At 47.8% G+C, this 20,743-nt stretch overlaps 2 protein-coding genes across 4 annotated transcripts in view; one reads left to right on the top strand and one right to left on the bottom strand.

The window, feature by feature from the left end:
• Positions 1-680: 680 nt before the first annotated feature.
• On the top strand, positions 681-10,251 carry Proca1 (protein interacting with cyclin A1). Of its 3 annotated transcripts, none has more exons than XM_076869119.1 (5): positions 681-1,140; positions 6,556-6,642; positions 8,543-8,675; positions 8,953-9,111; positions 9,201-10,251. In XM_076869119.1, the coding sequence occupies exons 1-5, from the start codon at positions 1,050-1,052 to the stop codon at positions 9,853-9,855; spliced, it is 1,125 nt and encodes a 374-aa protein (XP_076725234.1). In that variant the 5' UTR covers positions 681-1,049; the 3' UTR covers positions 9,856-10,251. The 3 variants fall into 3 exon arrangements, with proteins under 3 accessions (XP_076725234.1, XP_076725236.1, XP_076725235.1); XM_076869120.1 differs by lacking the exon at positions 681-1,140 and adding an exon at positions 1,636-1,739; XM_076869121.1 differs by lacking the exon at positions 8,953-9,111 and having other exon boundaries at positions 684-1,140.
• Positions 10,252-11,251: 1,000 nt separating this feature from the next.
• Supt6h (SPT6 homolog, histone chaperone and transcription elongation factor) overlaps positions 11,252-20,743 on the bottom strand; it is a 33,756-nt gene continuing 24,264 nt past the window's right edge. Inside the window, exons 27-37 of the mRNA XM_076869112.1 lie at positions 19,621-19,763; positions 18,270-18,410; positions 16,932-17,127; positions 16,300-16,538; positions 15,643-15,756; positions 15,348-15,472; positions 13,396-13,508; positions 13,061-13,138; positions 12,804-12,970; positions 12,150-12,337; positions 11,252-12,056 (exon numbers count right to left, since the gene is read on the bottom strand). Of these exons, the coding sequence (XP_076725227.1) occupies positions 11,870-12,056; positions 12,150-12,337; positions 12,804-12,970; positions 13,061-13,138; positions 13,396-13,508; positions 15,348-15,472; positions 15,643-15,756; positions 16,300-16,538; positions 16,932-17,127; positions 18,270-18,410; positions 19,621-19,763 (1,691 nt within the window). The 3' untranslated portion in view covers positions 11,252-11,869. The remainder of the gene's footprint in view (positions 12,057-12,149; positions 12,338-12,803; positions 12,971-13,060; positions 13,139-13,395; positions 13,509-15,347; positions 15,473-15,642; positions 15,757-16,299; positions 16,539-16,931; positions 17,128-18,269; positions 18,411-19,620; positions 19,764-20,743) is intronic.

Below are 20,743 nucleotides of genomic sequence, written 5' to 3'. Positions count from 1 at the left end.
GGTTTTTCTCATACAACACTGGGCTCCTCAGCCTTGCCTTGCACAAAGTCTGTTAACTCTGCACAAAGCCCGGACCACAGCGCTGTTTATGCTGTGTGGGGTGGGGGGAATTTCGTGTTCTGTACAATGTATGAGGGGTGTGTGCATGTTGTGTAAGGTTTGTGTGTGGCGAGTGCATTTTCTGAGTTGCTGTGTGTGATAAACATGTATACGGTGTAATGTATAAAGGATGTGTTACTTGGTTAAAGTTACCATGAATGCAGCCTGTCCTATTCTCGGGACCAGAAAAGACTGGAATACAAGCCAACTCTTTATTGGTAGTTTGGTAAGACCTGGTTCTCCACCGCAGCATGGAGGAAACGTTCAGGGGTGGACCTGGGGTGGCCGAGCTGAGTGACCCTGAGGCTCGGCTGCCATAGGGAGGATGGGAGCCATCATGTCCTCCAAAAGTCTTCTTCGGCAGGGAGAGCCTGCCTCCTGCCCGAGCCGGAGCGACCCGGGAGAATCCAGGATGCCAGCGGGGAGAACTGGGTGCTCCGAGGCTGGCGGGCAGGGGCGGGGCTAGGGGCTGCGGCTGGGTTCGCAGGGGCGGGGAGGGGCGGGAGAGTGAGGTTCCGAGAATGGCTGGGTCGGGGCCAAGAGCTGGGCTTCGGGCGGGGCTACGGTCTCGGGCGGCGCTAAAGTCTGGGTCTGGAGAAGCTAGGGGTGGGATTGAGAGTTAGGCCTGTAAGGTAAAGGCCTGAGGTAAAGGGTTGGCTGGGGGGTGGGTAACTGGCGTTAAAGGTGTGACAAAGAGGTGTCTGGGAGGAGCGGAGGCCCCGGATGAAGAACGCGGCTGACGCTTAGACCCCGGCGGGGAAGACAACGCAGCCAAAGGCCGGGAGGGGGGAGGCGGGCGGGGGGACTGGGCAAGCATGAGGCGGAGTTAGGGCCTGAACTGGGGCAAAGCTGAGACTGGAGCTTACGACTGGACAGAGGGTTCCGCCAAGCTGAGGTTCGAGGTTGGACTCCACAAGCAAGAGTCCCGTGGAAGAACCAAGCTGAGAGCGATGTGGGTCAGGACGACACTGACAATTGAAAGATGGACTGAGGAAAAGACTGGCTGCGAGACCCACGCCTGGGACAAAAGCGAGAGCAGCGGTAAGGAGGTGCGGGGCAGAAGATCAGGACGTGCCTCAGGGGCTGGCTTGAGGACCCTAAGAAGGTGTAGAACCGGAGGTTGGGTCTTGACGAGGGAGGCGGGGCCAAAGCCTGGACTGGGGCGGAGTTAGAGTCGGGGCGGGCTCACGTCGAGCCGTGAACCAATGATCCTAAGGCCCTAGAGGCTTGCTAGCGGAATTGGCGGGAGCCAAGATCGGAAGGTACGGGTGCACTGAAACCCCAGGCCCAGGCCGCCGCTCTTGAGGCGCTCGGTTTAGCTGGAGGCCAAGGTCCATTGCCCACCCAGGAGCTGGGGCGAGCGGTTCCATTGACCTTAAAGGCGGGAAGGCGTCTGTGGCTTCCACATGTGACATCACAATTGTCTCTAGATGGGGGCGGGGCCGGGAGGCATTTCCTAGGAGACCGGGCGTACTGTCCCTCCCTTGTTTTCTCCTCTTCCCTCCTTTCCTTGTTCCTTCCTTCCTCCCTCCCCCTCCCTTACCCTTTCGGCTGCTCTGGTGCCAATTCCTTGTGCCTCTAAGGTCGGGGAGCTCTTCGGCCCCAGGACCAGGAGGATACTTTACAAATGAGCATCATCTGTGAGTTGAGTTAGGCCTCTAATTCAGATTAATGCCCCACCAAGGAAGAGACCAATAGCAACACTTTTTCTTTCAAGTTATCATCTCTCCTCATTCCTTAGGAGGTTCTTTGTGGGTCTAGAACAGGGTCCAGCTGCTGCAGGAGCTCTGGACTGCTGCTTCAGTAGGAGTTGTCCTCTATTTTCTGTGGGACTAAAGAGCAGTTCCCAGATCTGGGGGTGTAGCCCAAAGGTGCAGTGCTTGCCTAGTGTAGTACAGGAGACTCTGAGTACCAACTCCAGCACCGCCATAAAAAAAGAGCAGCCAGGCGCCAGTGGCTCTTGCCTACAATCCTGGCTGTTTGAGAGGCTGAGGCAGTGTGAGGACAGCCTGAGCAATTTAGCGAGAACTTGTATCAAAATAAAAAAGGTCTAGGGATATTGCTCAGTGGTAGAGTGCCCCTGGGTTCTGCCCAGTGTGGGGAAAGGGGAGAAAAGGGCAGATTGCCTTTCTCAAATCTGAGTTACTTAATTCCTCTCCACTTTGGCCTTCACCCCTTCCAGAAACAAGTGATAGTTATCAGGGCTTGTTGCAGGGAGTTAGTGGAGAATAAACAGGTTCTTTCATGATGATTCTGGATAGAGCAAGTCCAGTGAAGTTTAGAGCAGAGTTTGATCCTGATCTAGACTTAAAGAGAGGAATTAGCATTGTTGGAGTTGAAAAGCAGCTGTTGTAGGAGGTGAAAACAGATTTTGGATAAGGAGCTGAACCGGTTTTAAGAATCAGCTATGGCTGAGTGCCATGGCATATGCCTATAATCCCAGCGACCTGAGAGGCTGAGGCAGGAGGATCATAAGTTCAAAGCCAGCCTCAGCAACTTACTGAGGCCCTAAGCAACTTAGTGAGACACTAAGTTTATTTTTTATTTCTCTCAAAATAAAAAATAAAAAGGGCTAGGAATGTGGCTTAATGGTTAAGCACTCCTGGGTTCAAAAAAAAAAAAAAAGACTTGGCTGTGGAGTTCATGTTTGTGTCTCGCCCAGCTAACAGTTAAGTAGACAGGACTGAAAGAATGCAAGCTATGTAGCTGGGAAGAACTGGGTTTGAACCTTACTGCTGTCTTCTGTTAACATCTTTTGTGACTATTAACTTATCTCTGAGTCTCTGTATCCTCATCCATAGAATTCAGAATCAAAGTCTCCCCTGCTCCTGTTCCTGCCCCCACTATACAGAGGATCAAATCCAGGACCTTATGCATTGCTAGGCAAGCACTCTACTATTGATTATTCCCAGTCTCCAAAGGCATCTTTTTTTTTTTTTTTTTTTTTTTGCAGTGCTGAGAATTGAACTCAGGGCCTTATGCATTCTCAGCAAGAATTCTACTTCTGAGCCACATCCCCTAGCCCTTTAATTTTTTGAGACAGGGTCTCACTAATTTGGGCTTCAAACTTGTAATCTTTCTGCCTCAGCTTCAGGAGTTGGCAAGACTTTAAGGGCATATTTTAAAAGCTGTGTGCAGTGGCACATGCTTATAATCCTAGTGACTTGGGAGACCCAGGCAGAAGGATCACAAGTACCAGGCCAGCCTCAGTAACTTAGACCCTGCCTCAAAATAAAAAATAAAAGGGGTGAGGATGTAATTTAGTGGTAGAGTGCCCCTGGCCCCTGGGTTTGATCCCCAGTAACACACACACACACACACACAACGGGGGAGGCATTTCCTAGGAGACCTGGGTGTACACACATACATACAGCCCAGCTAAGAACTTGTCATTGTGAAGGTGTGCATCCTGAGTAAAGTATCTTCCTCCAGAAAAGCCCCCAGTGCGTTTGGGGATGACGCTTAGTGGTAGAGTGCTTGCCTAGTATGTGTGAGGCCCCAGGTTTGATGTCCAGCACCTCCTTCCCCATGGACAGCATCTCCAATCCTCTTTGTGGCTCCAAAATGGGTTTTTCCTATTCTCTCACGTATTCATTCAAGTATCATTTTCTTTTTTGGTATTGGAGATTGAACTCAGGGTCATTTAACCACTGAGTCACATCCCAGCTACACACATACACACACATATTCACACACATATTTTTGAGACAGGGTCTCAATATTAATTTATTAAGGCGCCTCGGTAAATTGCTGAGGCTGGCTTTGAACTTGAATCTGGATTATAGGTATGTGTCATTGGGTCTGGCTTAAACTAACATTCTCTAAGCACTTTCCATGGCTCTGTGGCAGATGAAATATGGGCCTTGTTTTCAAGTAGCAAATACACGAATGTCACAAGTTGAAGGTATTATGATAGTAGGTTAAAGGGGCAAAAGACATATGTGACCAATTCTTTTTGGATAGCATTTTCCTTCTCAAGATGAGCAGGTGTTTCTTGGAGATATATATATATATATTTTTTTTTTTTTGTAGGGGGATTGAACATACAGGGTTACTTTACTACTGAGCTACATTCCAAGCACACCCCCCTTTTTGTGTGGTGCTGGGGATTGAACCCAGGCCTCACACATGCAAGACAAGCACTCCACCAACTCTCTACCAACTGAGCTATATCCCCAGCCCCCCAGCCTTTTTATTTTTTGAGACAGGGTCTTGCTAAGTTGCTTAGGGCATCAATACATTTTTGAGGCTGGCCTCTAATTTTTGATCCTGAGGCCTCAGCTTCCCAAGTTGCTGGGATTACAGGCATGTACCACTAAGCTTGGCTTTATTTTTTTATTTTAAGACAGGGTCTCAGTAAATTGCTTAGGGCCTCTCAAGTTACTGAGGCCAGTTTTGAACTTGCAATCCTCCTGTCTCAGCTTCCTGAGTCACTGGGATTACAGGCTAATGCCACCATACCCAGCTGAGTTTTAAGATATTTTGGAGAGGTGTGCCTGATGGTCCATACCTATAATCCCAGTGACTCAGAAGGCTCAGGCAGGGGGATTGCAAATTCAATGCCAGCTTTGGAAATTTAGTGAGACCCTGTTACAAAGATATTTTGGGAACATCCAAGAGAATATTGGTTGTGCATGCTCAGGAAAGCAGCCTGGGGTTGGGGGTGTAACTCAATGGAAAACACTTGCTTGGCATGTGGGAAGCTCTGGGTTTGACCCAGTACCACCAGAAAAAAAAAAAAAAAAAAAAAAAAAAAAAAGAGAGAGAGAGAGAAAGGAAAGAGAGACAGGTCTAAATTAGAGACCCAGATTTATTTTTTGGTGAATGTTGAAATCAGAAGTGAATGACATTTTCTAAGATGGACTTCTAGACTCTTCTGAGGAAGTAGCCAAAGACAGAACCTGGTAATCACCAATATAATGGGTATAGCAGAGGAAGAGAAGACAGCATGGGAGGCATGAACTGAAGAGTTAGTTGAACAAAGAGAAAAGGTAAAAGGGATCTGTCATGGAAACCTAAGGAACAATGTTTGCAGAGATTGATTGGGTCAAGTGAGAATAAGGCCAGTGGGCTCTTCTACTAGAAAACTGCCGGTGACCTTTGCCTAGGCTATTCTGATAAAGGGGCAGATGACTGTCATGTTGTAGGTGGCTTAATTGGAAGAAAAAGAAGTCATTGAGCTCCCTGAAGGTAGGGCCTGTGCCTGGTGCCTATTGGAGCTATGCAATACAGGTCTGTTTAATGAATGTACAAATAAACTTAAGTTGAAAAGGAAAAGGGGGAGCACTAGGGTTGTAGATCAGTGGTAGAGCGCTTGTCTAGCACATGTAAGGCACTGGGTTCAATACTCAGCACCACATAGAAATAAAATAAAGTTTATTGTGTTCAGCTACAACTAAAAAATGTATTTAAAAAAAAAAAGGAAATGGGGGAATATACAGGGGTAGGAGAAACCGGGTTGGTAGAATGTTTTATTTAAAGATGATCATAGTTTGCAAGGGGGGAAAATAAAAGCCAGTAAAGAAAAGTGATGTTCTGGCTCAGAAGACCTAGGTTATAGATGTTTGGGCAGGAAGAATTGATGGGGGTAGAAGCAGTCACAGAAAGGGATTGTGAAATTATCTGCTTGAGAGGAATAGTAGTAGTACAAGATTTTGAAATAAGTGCCTGAATTTATTCATTCTATCCTTTTAATAAATTCTGAGTATTTTGGGGGCTGGGGTTGTGGCTCAGTGGTAGAGCACTTGCCTACCATGTTTTCAGAACTTTTCAGGAAATGTTTGATAGATGAATGGCATGGGGAGGGGGCTGTTGTAGCTGCTGCCACTCTATACCTGACACCACATAAAACCAAATAAAGGTACTGTGTCCATTACAACTAAAATTAAAAAGATAATAATAAAAATAAATAAATTCTCAGTACTTTGTGGCAAACAGGAGCTGACCAGGGACCTATAGAAGGATGACTAAGTGCCACTGAAGACTTGTTGAAGACCCTAAGCAATCAGCTTCTTTTCCTTAAGCAGGGCTCCAATTTAGTACCTCAAAGGACAAAACTGCAGTTGAGGGTGAAGCTCAGTGTCTAGCATGCATGAGGCGCTGGGTTCTACTCCCAGCACTACAAAAGTTGGAGGTCTGCCCAGGGACATCCTCTGACCAGGCTCCACACTCTTGAGAAAAGTTCTGGAGCTGCCCCTCCTTGCCTAGACCCCAGCCCATTCCTAATAATTTCCTCAGGTAGCCCTTGTTCTGTGCTCCCTGCTCTATCTACATCTCTCTTCTCACCCCACTCCTCAGCCCCTTGGAGCTGGGACTGTTTTTTTTTTTCCCTTTTAAATCTCTGCATCTCCAGGATGTAACTGGGCCCTGACACCCAGAACTTCTCAGGAAATGTTTGATAGATGAATGGTATGGGGAAGGGGCTGTTGTAGCTTCTGCCACTCTGTTCTCTCTCAGATATAAACAGGTTACCCAGCTGGGAGAGAGGACATCTGCTGGCTCGTGTAGCATCCAGCACTGATGCATCTACCTTATCTTCTGAAGGTGGGTTCAGGGGATCTTTGGCTCCAGGGGTCTTTGCCACCTCTCACTTGGGAAAGATGACACGCTGGTGGAGGGAAGGATGTGGTTGGTCCTGAAGCAGGAAGGGAGGGAGGTGTTTGGTCCTAATGGGGTTACCCAACTGCCCATTCTTCATTCCATGTCAAAGAGGCCCCTTTCCTGTATAGAGCATGTTATGGTACAGGAATATTTTTAACACATGTGAATTGAATCCCCCTATCCCAATAACCCTGCAAATAAGTATTACCACAATCCCTTTTTGTGAATAAGGAAACAAAGACTCAGAGAAGTAAAGTTTTGCCCTAGGTTACTCAGCTAGTAAGTGACACACTTGAATTTAGGCTTGTCTGACTGCAAGTTCAAGCAGGGCATGTGCCACTATGCTCTCCTTTGTTCCAATTCAGCAGTGCCAAAGAAACCTGAAAAGGGGATGTTTCAAGGTCATGTCATTTATATCTCCCTTAATATCTCCTAGGGTAGAGAAAAGGGTATAAGAGGAGCAAAGAAGGACACCAAGTGGGTCAGGGGAATGGTGGGGACCTGGGAGCCTCATAGCCTTGTGTGTGTGGGGGAAGTAAAGAGGAATGTGGTAAAAGCTTACTACCATGGTCTTATCTCAAGCACTTTATGACCACTTGGACTTCTATACTCTTAGTGTGGGTTAATTACTGAATTCCTGGTGGGGACCTGCATAAGGTCTCACCCAGTTCCACCCTTTCTAAGAGCTGGATAAAGGCACAATCCTTGTGGCTTGTTAATGGGGGCTAGCCAGCTACAGTGACCCCTGCTGTGCTGCCTTGAGATTCATCCATGGAACCCACATGGGTTGTAGCCCATTATAGAGGAACCTACAATAGGTCCCTTGTCCTCTGTCAGGTTGGGGAGACCTTTGGCTTCTGAACTGTGACATGTGGAGCCACATGGAATGGCTTATTTTTTAGACAGGGCCAAGGGGAGAGCCAATGGTGGACTGGAGCCCTAGGCAGTGTCAAAGGGGAGGCAGTGGGAAACTCCATAACTAAGCATCAGAGGAAGAAGTGTTTCCAGCATGTTTCCCAGCCCCAGGTCCCACCCCAGCGCCTTCTCTCTGTGCCCTAGGAAAGGGGGATTTGGCATCTGTAATGACTAACAGGATGGAGAGGCAAGGCTAGGGTGGGTTGCTCAGAATTCTGTGGTTCTAGGGGCTGGGGAGGAAGAATGGGAACTTGAGTAACAGAGAAGAATGGAGTGGGATGCTGGAGATACAGTAAGAAATCAGGAGGCAGAAGAAAAGAAGCGGGTTGGGGAGGGAAGTGGCCACAAGAGAGGGATGAGTAGAAGGATCAGGCAAGGGCCATGCTGCAGTTATCAGGCCTCTGTGCCTCACCATGGCAGGCCTTGGGACTGGAGTGTGTCAGAGATCACGAGGGTCAGGTGGAGGCTGTCTGGACCTAGGCAAGGAAGGCACAGGGACTAAGGTGATGGCTGTGGGTTCTGATTGCGGCCAAGGGTCTATTCTGCCATAGCAAGAGGACCTTGCAATATCTGGCACCTTGTGGATTGCTAGGGAGGGCCCTGGAGGGTAGATGGGCTCCCATGGAAGGAGGGGAAAAGGAAGAAGTACGGTGTCACAGAACAGAAAGGGAGACTGGGGAGGACATCCTTCATACCAGATGTAGCACCACACGTTTTTCAGGGAGTTTATAGGGGCTTCATGTAGTGGATGGTGGACAGGGCAGTGTTGGGGCCTGTGGTGACTACTGAGCAGGCTGAAGGATTGACTCTCTACCAAAGTAAAACAGTTCAGGGTGGGAGTGGTGGATGAAAACAAGCAAGTTTGGTAAGGGCTTCTAGACTGAAGTGTGTATTTTGTGCTGAGTGACCCAGAACTCTCCTCTCTCAGGTGAAGGCAAGGAGACTGACAGCTGCTGCTGGAACCACAAGCAGTGTGCTGGGCACATCATCCACCCCTTCTCTGACTATGGCCACCGCAACCTACACGTACATGCTGTCAGCCACTGCGACTGTGATTCTAGGTGAGGATCCCTTCTTGAAGGAGAATCATGGCAGAACCAGGTTCAAATTTTCATTGCGGCTCCCTACTTTAGCCTTAGATTTCCCTCTTCAGCTTTGTGTGCTGCCAGCCCAGACCTAGCTTATAAAACTTGCTGTGCTCCAAATGTAATGGGGAGATCTTTTGGCAGTCTGGGCCAAGTCTGGAGGAAGCCCACTATGCCCTAGCTTGGTCCCTCTGGGCCCTTGGGGAGTTGTGGAGATGTGTGGGAGTCAGGCTGAGAGTCCTGTGTGTGGCAGGCTGAAGGACTGCTCAGAGAAGACAAATAGCAGCAGCTCCCAAGACACGGGCCCAACCTGCTCCCGTGATGTGGAGTCAACCGGCTTCAACATCATTCAAAACCCTTGCCTTGAGTGCATCCCAGAGGAAGAATGTGTGGAACGATTCTGGTATGGCTGGTGAGTGCTGGCAGGCTAATGGGGAAAGGGTTCCAGAGAGCACTGACCCCCTCCCTGTCAACCTTCTGTTTTGGTCCCCTTCTTTCCAGGTGCAAAAGCTATAGGCCTGTTTCTGTAGCAGTGATCCACCATCCCATCCACCATGAATGTGGGGCAGATGACCTAAATGAAGAAGAGGAAGAGGAGGATCAAAGTAGGCCTCCCATCCCAACTCAGGTGGGACCCGCCACAGCGCCCACTGAACCATGCACCAGCACAGTCACTGGGACCCCTGACTCAGCAGCGCCCATCACCATCTGGCGCTCTGAGAGCCCCACAAGGAAGAACCAGGACATCAAGGTGATCAAGAAGATAAAGAAGAAAAAGGAAAAAGACAAGGAGGAGGAGATGACAGATGAGAAGACAAAGCTGAAGAAAAAAGTCAAGAAGGGCAAATTGACTAAGAAGAAAAGCCCAATGAAATCAGAGTCTGCACCTCCAGACTTGAGCCGAACATTAAGCCCAAGAATGTTGGCCAGGATGTCGGAGTCCAGCCCAGAAAGCCCAGAAGACCTGGAGAGTGAGGATAGTTACAATGACCGGGGTCAGCAAGAGCCCTCCAGTGACGACATCGTAGAGTCATCATCACCCAGGAAGAGAGAGAAATGCATTGCCCATGTCAAGAAAAACAGGGGAAAGACCTCACCAACCAGGAAAGTGATCAAGAGGAAATCTCCCCCAGTGTCCAACCCAAATCTCAGTTGAGGCCAGGGTGCCCAGGGTGAAGAATAAATGCCATCAAGCCTGACACTGACCCGCTCTTGCTTGTTCTCTCCCTCTAAAAGGGCTACTTTGGGGGGAGGTGGTGGGCCCTGGGTGTACTAGAATGAAGGGGCTGGGGATTACAGGGATTTTGAAGGGCAATCTGGCTTTCAATGAGGAAGTTCATGGGGAGGTGGGTGGGAGGAAAAGGCAGGGGCATAGCACTCTTTCTTCCTAACATCCTAGGACCAGTTTGGACCTAGTGCATCTAGATGGGTTGGGGGTAGGAGGGTTGGGTTCCTGCCCTGGGGAGACTGGTGTGTTTGAAACTCAATTCTGGGATAGGCAACGCTATGCAGCAATACCCCAAATAAACTGACCTTTTCACCTGCTCTGCCATTATGCCTAGACTTTTTCTCTTCAAGTGGTTCTGGGGAAGGTGCTTATAGTATCACAAGGACATGAACTTCCTAGCTGTGGTCCTACTCCTGCTAAAGCCATGTAGACCTTTTATGATGAATGAAGATTTGAGTTCTCAAGTCCCTTCCAGGGGCTCTTGCCTACACACACAATGATCTTGAATGAAGAAAAGTAGAGAGAGAATTCACCAAGTCTGGGCAATAGTGGTCTCGTTCTGACTCCTGCTGAACCCCCAAGTAGCGGGGAGAGAGGGGAAAGCCTCCATCTCTTAGCACTGACTCAAAGTTGTAAGATGAAGCCCTTGTGAAGAAACAGGGCAATCAGGAGCACAGAACAAAAATGGCAGTGGGACTGTAGGAAGGGACAAGAGTCAGTGGCTGGCTGGTCCCAATTAGGGGGGAGAGGGGACGATGGGAAATGGCCTCTTCTGGAATGTGCCAGCTCCTACTTCCAAGGCCTTTGTGACTATAAACAGATGAGTTGGGGACCCATATTGGGGCAGAAATCTCTGACTTGCTTAGAGGTTGTCAGAGACCAGGGCCTAGTTAGGAAAGTGGAATAGAGGGAGCTGCACGGGCTCAAATTGAGAAACTCAGATTTACTTGTGGCCTTTTACCTATAAGCCAGAGAAGACTCTGGCCCAGTGAGGCAGCTGTTCAAGTGGAGTAACAGCAAACTGACATTTATGAGGTGACAGGCACTGGGCTGAGCAGTTCATACTGCCCCAGCTTGGTCCTTATAGCAGACTGATGAGGTAGGATTTAGAGAAAGCAAAGCCAGTTTTAAGAGAGCAGGGATGGCATAGGTTACAGGGCTCAGAACAGGGGAGGAATGTGACCTCAGGCAGACTGAACAGGCTACCTGCTCTTCTATGAAACTGCCTCTCAGATGTATCAGGAGTTGTTGTCAGGGGAGCCCTTGGAGCTCCAAACTGCTTTGAAAGCCACCCCTTGAACAGCAGAGAGCTGGAGAGAGAGGGTTCAGCAAGTGCCGTGTAGAAACACTGTTTATTCAAATGACAGGCAGGAAATGTGGCAGCAGCAGGCGGGTAAGGTCAGCCAGGCAGGGGCTAGCAGGTTAACACTGCTCCCTTTATGTCCCCTGCAATCCTGCTTTGAGAGCCACAAAGATGTTGATATCAGGATCAAAAATACTTTACCTCCTCTCCCTCCTGCCCAAAATGAATAAATAGCATCCCTCTCCCCACAAGAGCTGGGGGAGACACACATGCTGAGCTTGGTACCCTATCATAGCCCAAAGTCAGGTGAGGGCAGAAGCTCAAAATGGCTTGTAGGGAGTAGAATACAAAACTGCTCACTCTCATCCTCATCTTCCCCTCTCCTCCCACCATACCCTCCTCCCAGCCTGGTCCTAGGACAGGTGGTTAATGAGGGTCTGGAGTGGGTGAATTGCTGCCTGGCGTATACTGAGCTCAAGCTCACAAGGACATTTAGCCTGTTACCTGTCCAGGCTAACAACCAAAGAAAATGTCATTTAACGCCATTTTATGGACAGAAAAGGATGGGCAGGGAGTGAGGCAGTGGGCGACCAGGCCCTCAAAGCCTCAGAGGTAACCAGAGTCTGGAGAGCAGGCCCCCTACCGATCCATCTCGTCCAGGAGCGGGGTGGCATCGCCAGCAATGGACATGGGGGTGCTTTCGATCATGGGGCTTGGGGAGGGTCGAGGTGTCAACCGCTGCTTCTGTTTCCGCCGTTCTGCCTCCTTCTCCTGTAGCCACTGTTCTGCCATCTTCCCCCAGTCGATAGCTGCATGGCTGTTGGACCTGGGAGATGGAAAGAAGGGACTTTAAGCCCACAACTCAAGACAACATCTGTCCCTTCTAATAACCTGCCCTGTGCCTCCACCTTATACTTACTTTGGCTGTTGCTGCCGTTGCCTGGAGCTCGAAGAGGGCTGGGGCTGGGGCTGGGCAGACTGTGGGGTGGTGCTGGCCTGGAGCTGGTGGTATTGCGGTGTGGTGATGGGCTGGCTCGGGGTTGTGTAGGAGTAGCTGGGGGTCATTAGTGGTGTGGCCACTGGCTGTTGAGCTGGTGTTGGGAATACCTGGAAAGATGTGGACCAGTAAGTGGGGATGGGCTCTGGGCCTGTTTGGTCACTGTGAACTTCTGGCAAACTAAAAGGATGGGCTCAAAATAGAGCTTCCCAGGCGACCCAACCCTGAGCAGCATGTGATTCCAAGAAGCAGAAGGAGGCAAGAGGGTTGACAATGGCACATGAGGCCCACTGGTTTTGAAGGCCTTAGGATTCTAGTTGCTTGAGAGTTCCTCCAAGATCTCAAAGGACCCAGTTGAAAGGCCAGGTCCCCTCTATTCCCTTTCCAATCAAGTAGGCTAGGGAAAAGGAATACCTGTTGGTATGGTTCCTAAGGTTAAGGAAGCCATCTCTGCATATGAAGCCCTTTGTGGTGGGCACAGCCAGTGGTGTCTATAGGACTTGGGTTGGTAAAAGATTTCTGTTCCCTCTTGCTATTCCCCACACCATACAGATAACCCCTCCTCAAGCCACGTACATGGTAAGCGCTGCTGCCCCCTCCACTGCCTCCATAGCCATACTGGCTGGAGGCCCACTGGGCTGGGGTGGCATTAGGGTTCTGTCCCTGGCCTGTGACAGCAGCAATGGCACTGAACATCTGCGAAGTCATGTTCTGGGGTAGGGCATTCACAGCCCGTGTCAGATCTGTAAGCACATAAAGACGAGAATGGCATGTAAAAAGTGAAAGTTCCTCTGGTTCCAGCCCTTCCATAAACCCAGGCCTGAGTGCCTCACCTGCAAGGTTGATGTTGGCAGGAGTAGCATTGATAGAGGCAGGTGTCCTTGTTCTGCTGCTGCTACTGGGGGTAATGCCTGTAAGGAAATGGCTATTGTTAGTTATGTCCATCCAGAAACCTATTTCTGGCTTCCTAATTCAGGGGCTAGAAGAGGTATTAAGACAGGTGAAGGGGAAATTGCACAGGCCCATTGGAGAACCTTCTTGCGGTTATATCATTCCTGCTCCCAGCTGCAATGACAGCCTACCCTTCCCCTCTCCCCTAGAGGCCAGTGATCACTTGAGTCATGTTCCTCCAACTATACCCTATAAGTCAGGAGACACCAGAACTCACCTGGCACAGGATCCTGGTAATGATCCTTAAACCATCTGAAGAGCCCATTTACAGTTGGGAAAATTTGGCCTCGGTATCGGAATCCTTCAGGAGTCACCGTTACATACTCTATCCTGGGGTTTTAGATGGAAACATATATCAGATTCCACTTGCAGCCCTCTATGAGAGAATGACCAGAACAGATGTCCACCATGTGAAGTAGCCAGAATGAGTGCTGGGGGAAAGGAGAGATGACAAAGCCTGATCCTGATCCTGCGAGGGGAGCTACACATAGCAGGGTGCAGTCAAGGCCAAGGAGTCAGCAGCCCCTGTGTGCTGCATATAGGCTGTGAAGGAAAGTTTAATGGAGGAATGACATACGGGCTGCAGTGCGAAGGTAAGGGTGAGACCGAGGTCACAGAATGTTAGGCAGATGGGGCTTTCCTGGGTACCAAAGTGTGGGTATTTCTGTAGTGCTCCTGGAAAGTGGTTAATCTTCCCTTATCAGATACTTCCAAGAACAGCAAAGTGGTTAAGAGGAAGGGCTTTGGTTGGGAGGCCGAGGCAAGAAGATTCCAGGTTTAAGGTCAGTCTGGGCAATGTAATGACACTGTATCTTAATATAAAAAATGAAAGGGCTGGAAAGGATTGGAGATGTAGCTCAGTGGTAGAGTGCCCCTGGGTTGAATTTTCAGTACTGGGGGCGGGGGAAGAGAAAAGGAGGGACTTCGGGTTCAGACCCAATTCTAGTTCTGACTTGAACTTTGCCACTTGTTACCTAAGTGATGCTGTACCAAGGTACTAAACCTGAGTTTCTACTTCATTTATAAAATGAAGACAACAGCACTGAAATCCACAGGGTGGGTCTAAGGACTAAATGAGCTTACCACAACACCAAACACAGGTTATACTCGGTCAAGGAGAATTTCTCAACCGCCCAAAGACAATGCTTAGTGTGGCAAAGTTCTCACTTAACTCAGTTGAAATCTGCTTACTAAATCTTCTCCAAGTGTGAACTCTGTCATATAAGGAGAATGTGCAAGGAGTCCACAGGAAGCTATCACACCAAATCTGTTTCTAGATATATGTCTCCAGTTGTTCAACTGTTCTTCATGAACAGTTTTAGTTCCAGAGCCCTGCCCGCTATCTTCTGGAGGCATGTTGGTGAAATCAGAAATGGCTTCTCAGAAAAGGAGCACGACACTCTGGATATGTCCAAATGCAGGGCCTAGAATGTAGGGCTCTTTATCACTTGGCCAACAAGACCCACTAATACAGTCAAAGCAGTGCATCACATGTGGTCAGTAAGGGCATAAGAGTAGAAATGTCCATATCTGGGTGGAGAGCCAAGGGGAGGATGGGGCAGGGCCTGTGTAGAGAAGGCTGGTGTGCTCACCAGCATGTGCAACAGACTAAATAAAGCAGACTAAAGAAACCATTTATCCTTCAGGTTCAAAGAGAGCTAGAGGGACACAGTAGTAAAGGATGCCTTGAGGAAGGCAGCCTGCCAGTCATGTATAGATGGGAGCACAGCAGGAGACGCAGAAATGCTCCTGACCCACACCTTCAGTGTGGGCACAAGAAAGAGTCAACATACTGCAGCACCAAGTGCTGTATACTGACATCCCCAGGGAGGGTAAAGCAGGGATAGAGGAGACCACTGTGCTACTCCAGTCTTGCCAGTCAGGTCAGAGAGTGCCTGGTGTTGCCCATCGCTCTTCGGCAAGGAAGTGAGGTGAAAGAAACTGCTTTTTCAGTGCTGATGAATATGTCTTTCTCAGGTCTTTTTTTTTTTTTTTTTGGTCTCCTTTTTTTTTTTGTCTCTAAATCATCACCCTTACTCCCCACCTCCAACCTCCACCTCCTTTCTGAACAAATAAGAGGAGAAAGGCAGGCAGAACCAGTGGGATACAACTCCCTTCTAGCCTGTCTGTGGACCCCAGTGGCAGCACCTCCTCAGCACCAGTGCTCACCTGGGTTTACCCCGGGGCTGGTATCCCAGGAGGAACTTGCCGGGCAGTTCCTTGCAGGCACAGATGAAATAAGGGATGAAGGTGGGCTTCTCCTTCTTAGTTTTGATGAGCAGCTCCTCTAATTTCTGGGGGTAAAATGAGGGGGAGAGGTTGGGACAGCAGCATGCTTGGTACAAAATGTCTGGTGCATATATATGTTCACTTCCTTCACCACCTGAGCATCCCCTACACTGAAGGGAAAGCATACATCCTTAAGAGCCTGTAAGGTGCCATCCCTCAGAGGCCCTGGGCTCACCTTGCGGTCCCCACCACTGCAATCCTGATAATACTTGTGGTTAAGAAGGTCCCGGGCAAAGGATGCCATGGGTTGGACATAGCGGGCAACAATCTCATCCAAGTCTTCAAATTCCTGAGGGAAGAAGATAAAGGTCCCACATGTCACATTCAGAGGTGAGACTCCTGGCCTTTTATCAAATTCACCCTAAATAAAAACCATGGCAGGTGGTGGGCTTTCTGGTCCTGCTGAAGCCTCACTTCACTACAAGGTCCCCTTGACTGACCCATAGTTTTGAATCATGTCCAGACACACTGGCTTACGGGGCATTATGTCCTTTAGGTCCTGACTGAAAAAACAGGGAACATCACTAGATTTCCCTTCCTAAGCATAGGAACAAGAAATATGGTATGTGTATGTGTACATGTATTGTTATCTCTGCTTCCTCACTGGCTCTCTCCAAGTAGTTTATTCTACAATGTGGAGGATAGGAAGGAAGGGAAAAATATATAAAAAACAATAAAACGATTCATTCTACCAAACACCTCCTGTTTTGCTGCTCTACAGCTAAATTATGTACGATGCATCCAAGTTACAACTATCAGGTGAAAGTAACCAGGAAGGGCTTGTTTCTAGAACCAGGAATGGGGCTTGCAGGTGGGCAGGTGTGGCTCTCACCTCACTATTGATCCAAAGAGTAGCTCCAAGGCTGAAGGCATTTTCCTTGCCCTCCTCCCGCACATCCACATGCTGGTAGATGCCGTCACTGACTTTCCAGGTCACTGTCAGATGGTTCTCACCCTTGCTGCTTGGTCGGATGATCACGTCACCCTGATCCATGGTCTCCATCATCTTTTCTGCTTGTTTGAAATTGATATTATGGAAGGATGGGTGTGCAATCACTCGCTTGATATATGCTGGAAAGGGCAGGAGACAAGTACAGATCAGGTGATGGGGATAAGAGGTAGCAGCAATGGGACACACCGGATTCTGACTCACTATGGGATTCTGAAACTCTTTCACCCTTTCTGGGCCTGAATTCTCTAATATGAATGACATGTTAGCCTGGGTTCCTGGGATTCTGAGACAATGATGCTTTGAGAGTTACAAGCCTTTACAAACAAAATGTGATCCAAGAGACTCTGGATTCCATTCCTACCCATGACTCCTTTTCATGATGACTCCAGACCTCAGTATCCTGAAGCTGAGACCCCACTCCTATTGGGACAATGATATACATGCACCCTGTGGCCTGAGTCCTATAGCAGCATTGCTGCCAAGACTCAGGGTATGGTGGTAGGCACACTCACTGGTCCGTTGCTGCTTCCGTTTCATATCTTCCTCCTGCTTGTGGTCTGCTGCTTCAGCATCAAAGTCATAGTAAGTGTCCTTGGGCAGTTTCCATTCATTGTTCCTGTCCACAAGGTCCGAGGTACGGCAGGTCAAGTCTGCACTAAACTTCTCAATGTCAATCTTCATGATGCGGCAGTGAACAGTCATTCCCACCTACATCCACAGAATATGTGAGCTGGAAGGGACAAAGATTATCTGGCCCTATGCCCTACTTCACATATGAGAAAACCAAAGTCCAGGCAGGAAGGTGGGACCTGCTCAAAGACAGCCTGCTACTAAATGGCAGGGGAGTAGTCAGGGGATGAGCATGCTATGCAGCCTACAGGCCAAGCCCGCAATGGCCCCTCCCACTCTAGGCAGGAAAAACAACTGGAGCCTGCTGGAATCTATCCTGTCACTTGTACTCTTCCCTTTTTCCATGAAGTTGGCTGGTTACTATTCCCAGGGTTTGTCCTTTTGGAGGGGAAGCAAAGTAATAGCTATTTTCTGTGAGCCCTATTATCAGCCACTCTGCATGGCCCTCCTCATGTTGAAAATCTTCTAAGATTTGTTATTAGGAATGTTTTTTCCTAGCCCTTCTGAGCCCAAACATCTCCCGGTTTATAACACTTAAAACCGGAGAACTAGGCAGATCTGGCCCTACCTATGTCACTGACTGGATGACCTTGAAAAGACACCTGAATTTCTTTGGGGGGAAAAAAAATTCCCATCAGGTTGTAGGACTAGAGAGAGCAAACACCAATGTGGAATGCTGATGTTTAGTGGGTATGTAATAAATGGTAGCTATGGCAGGATAATACTAAGACCTAAAGAACTTAGAAATTTACTTCCAATCATCTTGGGCAGAAACCATTTGAAATTTTCTTCTGTGTTCTCTGGTTCTGCTGTGAAACCCCAGAAGTGCTCTGCACATGGGTTATGCCACACTTCCTTTTCCATCTCCCAGAGAAGTATTGCCTGGTTTTGGAGAAACAGGCAGAGACTTCCTATTTTGCAGCACATGATGCTGGGCCCTGTTTTCTGTTCTCTGCCTAAGCTGCAGTTTCCCACAATGGAAAAGAACACTCTCTGAAAGGGCTGACAACTGGCAGAATTGCACAAAAGCAGTGAACAAAAGCTGCTACTCATTCAAATGCTTCTCACCCTGGTTTCTGCAAGCTAGTTATAAATCCTCCCTGACACTCTCTCCACCAATAGCCACTGGGAACAGAGCTTAACTTCTAGTGGGGATAGCCCAAAGTAAGTCTAACTGGGGTGGCTAAAAACTGTCCTATATCCCTAGGCCAATCATTTACCTTCACTCGCTCCTCTGGCCGCTTTACCACTTTGTCACTAAGAAATTTGGTGGGGATGAAGCCAGTGACACCATTGTCTAGCCGGGTTTTGACACCAATGGCCTGGCCCGGGCATGACCCGCTATCAAAATGGTTCCAGACCTGAAGAGAGCACAAGGAGAGAAGGTTCATTATTAAGATTCACATGTTCAGAAAAGAGCACTCAGGAGTGCTATAATTTATTTTACCAACTGAGGTCTGGCACCAGTCTGAAAACATGACTCGGTCACCTGCTAGGATACAACTGTAACATCTATAGCATTCTTTGACTCATAGCTGATGCTTGGTACCATGGGCCATGCTTCTCTAACCTACAACCCTCTAGCTCCAACCAACGCCACTTTTGTTGTGTTTTGCCCTAGCAAGCATCAGAATTGTCTGTGTCAGACTTTTCAGAACAATTCACTAAGTGAACGAGACATCTTTTAGTTGTCCCTTGGATAAATCATATCAGCTTCTTCTATTGGGTAAAATTGAGAAAATCTGCCTAATAGTATATGAAGGCCCCAAAAAGACTTTGGGTGGTTTTAATGACATCAGAAAGGCAGATGTTGCCTAGAAGAATATGGGGAAAAGTTAAAAATGTTGAGAATATAAAAACTGAACCTATGGATAATATAAATATTTAAGAGAAACTATAGATTTCTCTTTTCTTGTAGTACTGGCAATTGATCCCCAGCACGCTTCATTTTTTACTTTGAGAAAGGGTTAGGCCCATGCTAGACTTGAACTTATGATTCTCCAGCTTCAGTCTCCTAAGTTGCTGGGATTACAGACACATTCCATCACACCCAGTTTTTACAGATACTTCCTTCTTCGTTTTTTCTTAAAGAGAAAGAGAGAATTTTTAATATATATTTTTTATTTTTGGCAGAAACAACATCTTTGTTTGTTTATGGTGCTGAGGATCGAACCCGGGACCCACGCATGCCAAGCAAGCGCGCTACCACTTGAGCCACATTCCCAGCCCTACAGATACCTTCTAACAAGAAAGTATGGGGATGCTAAGACTACCGTATAGGCAAGAAATGCAAATCCTTACTTCCATAATAGGGTGGAATGAGCTGATCAGAGAATGAGACAAGAGTTAAGGGTTAGGTGACTGCTCCAGAATAAAGGAAAACATATAGCTCAGAAGCATATAGAGGGACTTCATGTTAAACACCTGTATATACTCTACCCCTGCTTTCTTTTTTGTGTACTTGTTTGGTAAAAACATGATCTAAAATACCATTTTTGATTCCTTTGTAGATCAAGCCATGCAATTAAAGAAGCCCAGTGATTACAATTATGATAACAATGCAGTTTATACCTCACTTAGTTCAGGGAAATTGTCTTGCTGACAGAAGGGGCACTGCCACAGCCCCGTCTCATCATTGCGGATTGCCTGGTCATAGCTTTCACCCTGTGGACGCCTGTGAGCAATGCCAGTGACGCTGCAGATAATGAGCTTTCCTGGAGGCAAAGGAGAGAGCAGGTAATAGACTGTAAAAACAGGAGAGGTGACTCCTTCCCACCAACCTTTTAGTGACAGAACTTTTTTTCCTTTTTTCTTTTGCCATATTGGGATTGAACCCTGGGGTAGTCTACCACTGAACTACATTCTTTTTATTTTTTATTTTTAGACAGGGTTTTGACAAGTTGCTGAGGCTGGCTTTGAACTTGCAGTTTTTTGCCTCCTGAATAGCTGGGACTATAGGTGTGTGCCACCATGTCAGACTCTTGCATTATTATTATTATTATTATTATTATTTTTTTTTTTAAAGAGAGAGAGAGATTTTTTTTTTCTTTTGAGAGAGAATTTTTTAATATTTATTTTTTAGTTTTTGGCAGACACAACATCTTTGTTGGTATGTGGTGCTGAGGATCGAATCCGGGCCGCACACATGCCAGGTGAGCGCGCTACCGCTTAAGCCACATCCCCAGCCCTATTATTATTTTTTTAATATTTATTTTTCAGTTGTAGTTGAACACAATACCTTTATTTTATTTATTTATTTTTATGTGGTGCCGAGGATTGAACCCAGGGCTTTGCACGTACTAAATGAGGGCTCTACCGTTAAGCCACGATCCCAGCCCCAAACCCTTACATTCTTTTTGGCGGTGGGGTGGGGGGCAGGAGCAAGGGGTTCTGGGGATTGAATCCAGGGGTACTCAACCCCTGAGCCACATCCCTAGCGCCTTGTTTTTGCTGAGGCTGGCTCTGAACTTGAGATTCTCCTGTCTCAGCCACCTGAGCCACTGGGATTACAGGCATGCGTAACCACTCCCGGGCTCCTACTTTCTTTTATTTTAAAAGATTTTCTGGTATTCCCCACCTATAGTATAGATCTGCCTTGTTCTAATGGAACCACTGCTTTCACTGCTTGGTTTGATGTATACTGTAAGTGTTCTTTCATTCTCCACCGTATCCTCCTCCCCAACAAAAAATATAC

Source organism: Callospermophilus lateralis, chromosome 11 (assembly GCF_048772815.1).
Source record: "Callospermophilus lateralis isolate mCalLat2 chromosome 11, mCalLat2.hap1, whole genome shotgun sequence".
Lineage (NCBI taxonomy): Eukaryota > Metazoa > Chordata > Mammalia > Rodentia > Sciuridae > Callospermophilus > Callospermophilus lateralis.
This window is presented reverse-complemented; position numbering and strand designations above follow the sequence as displayed.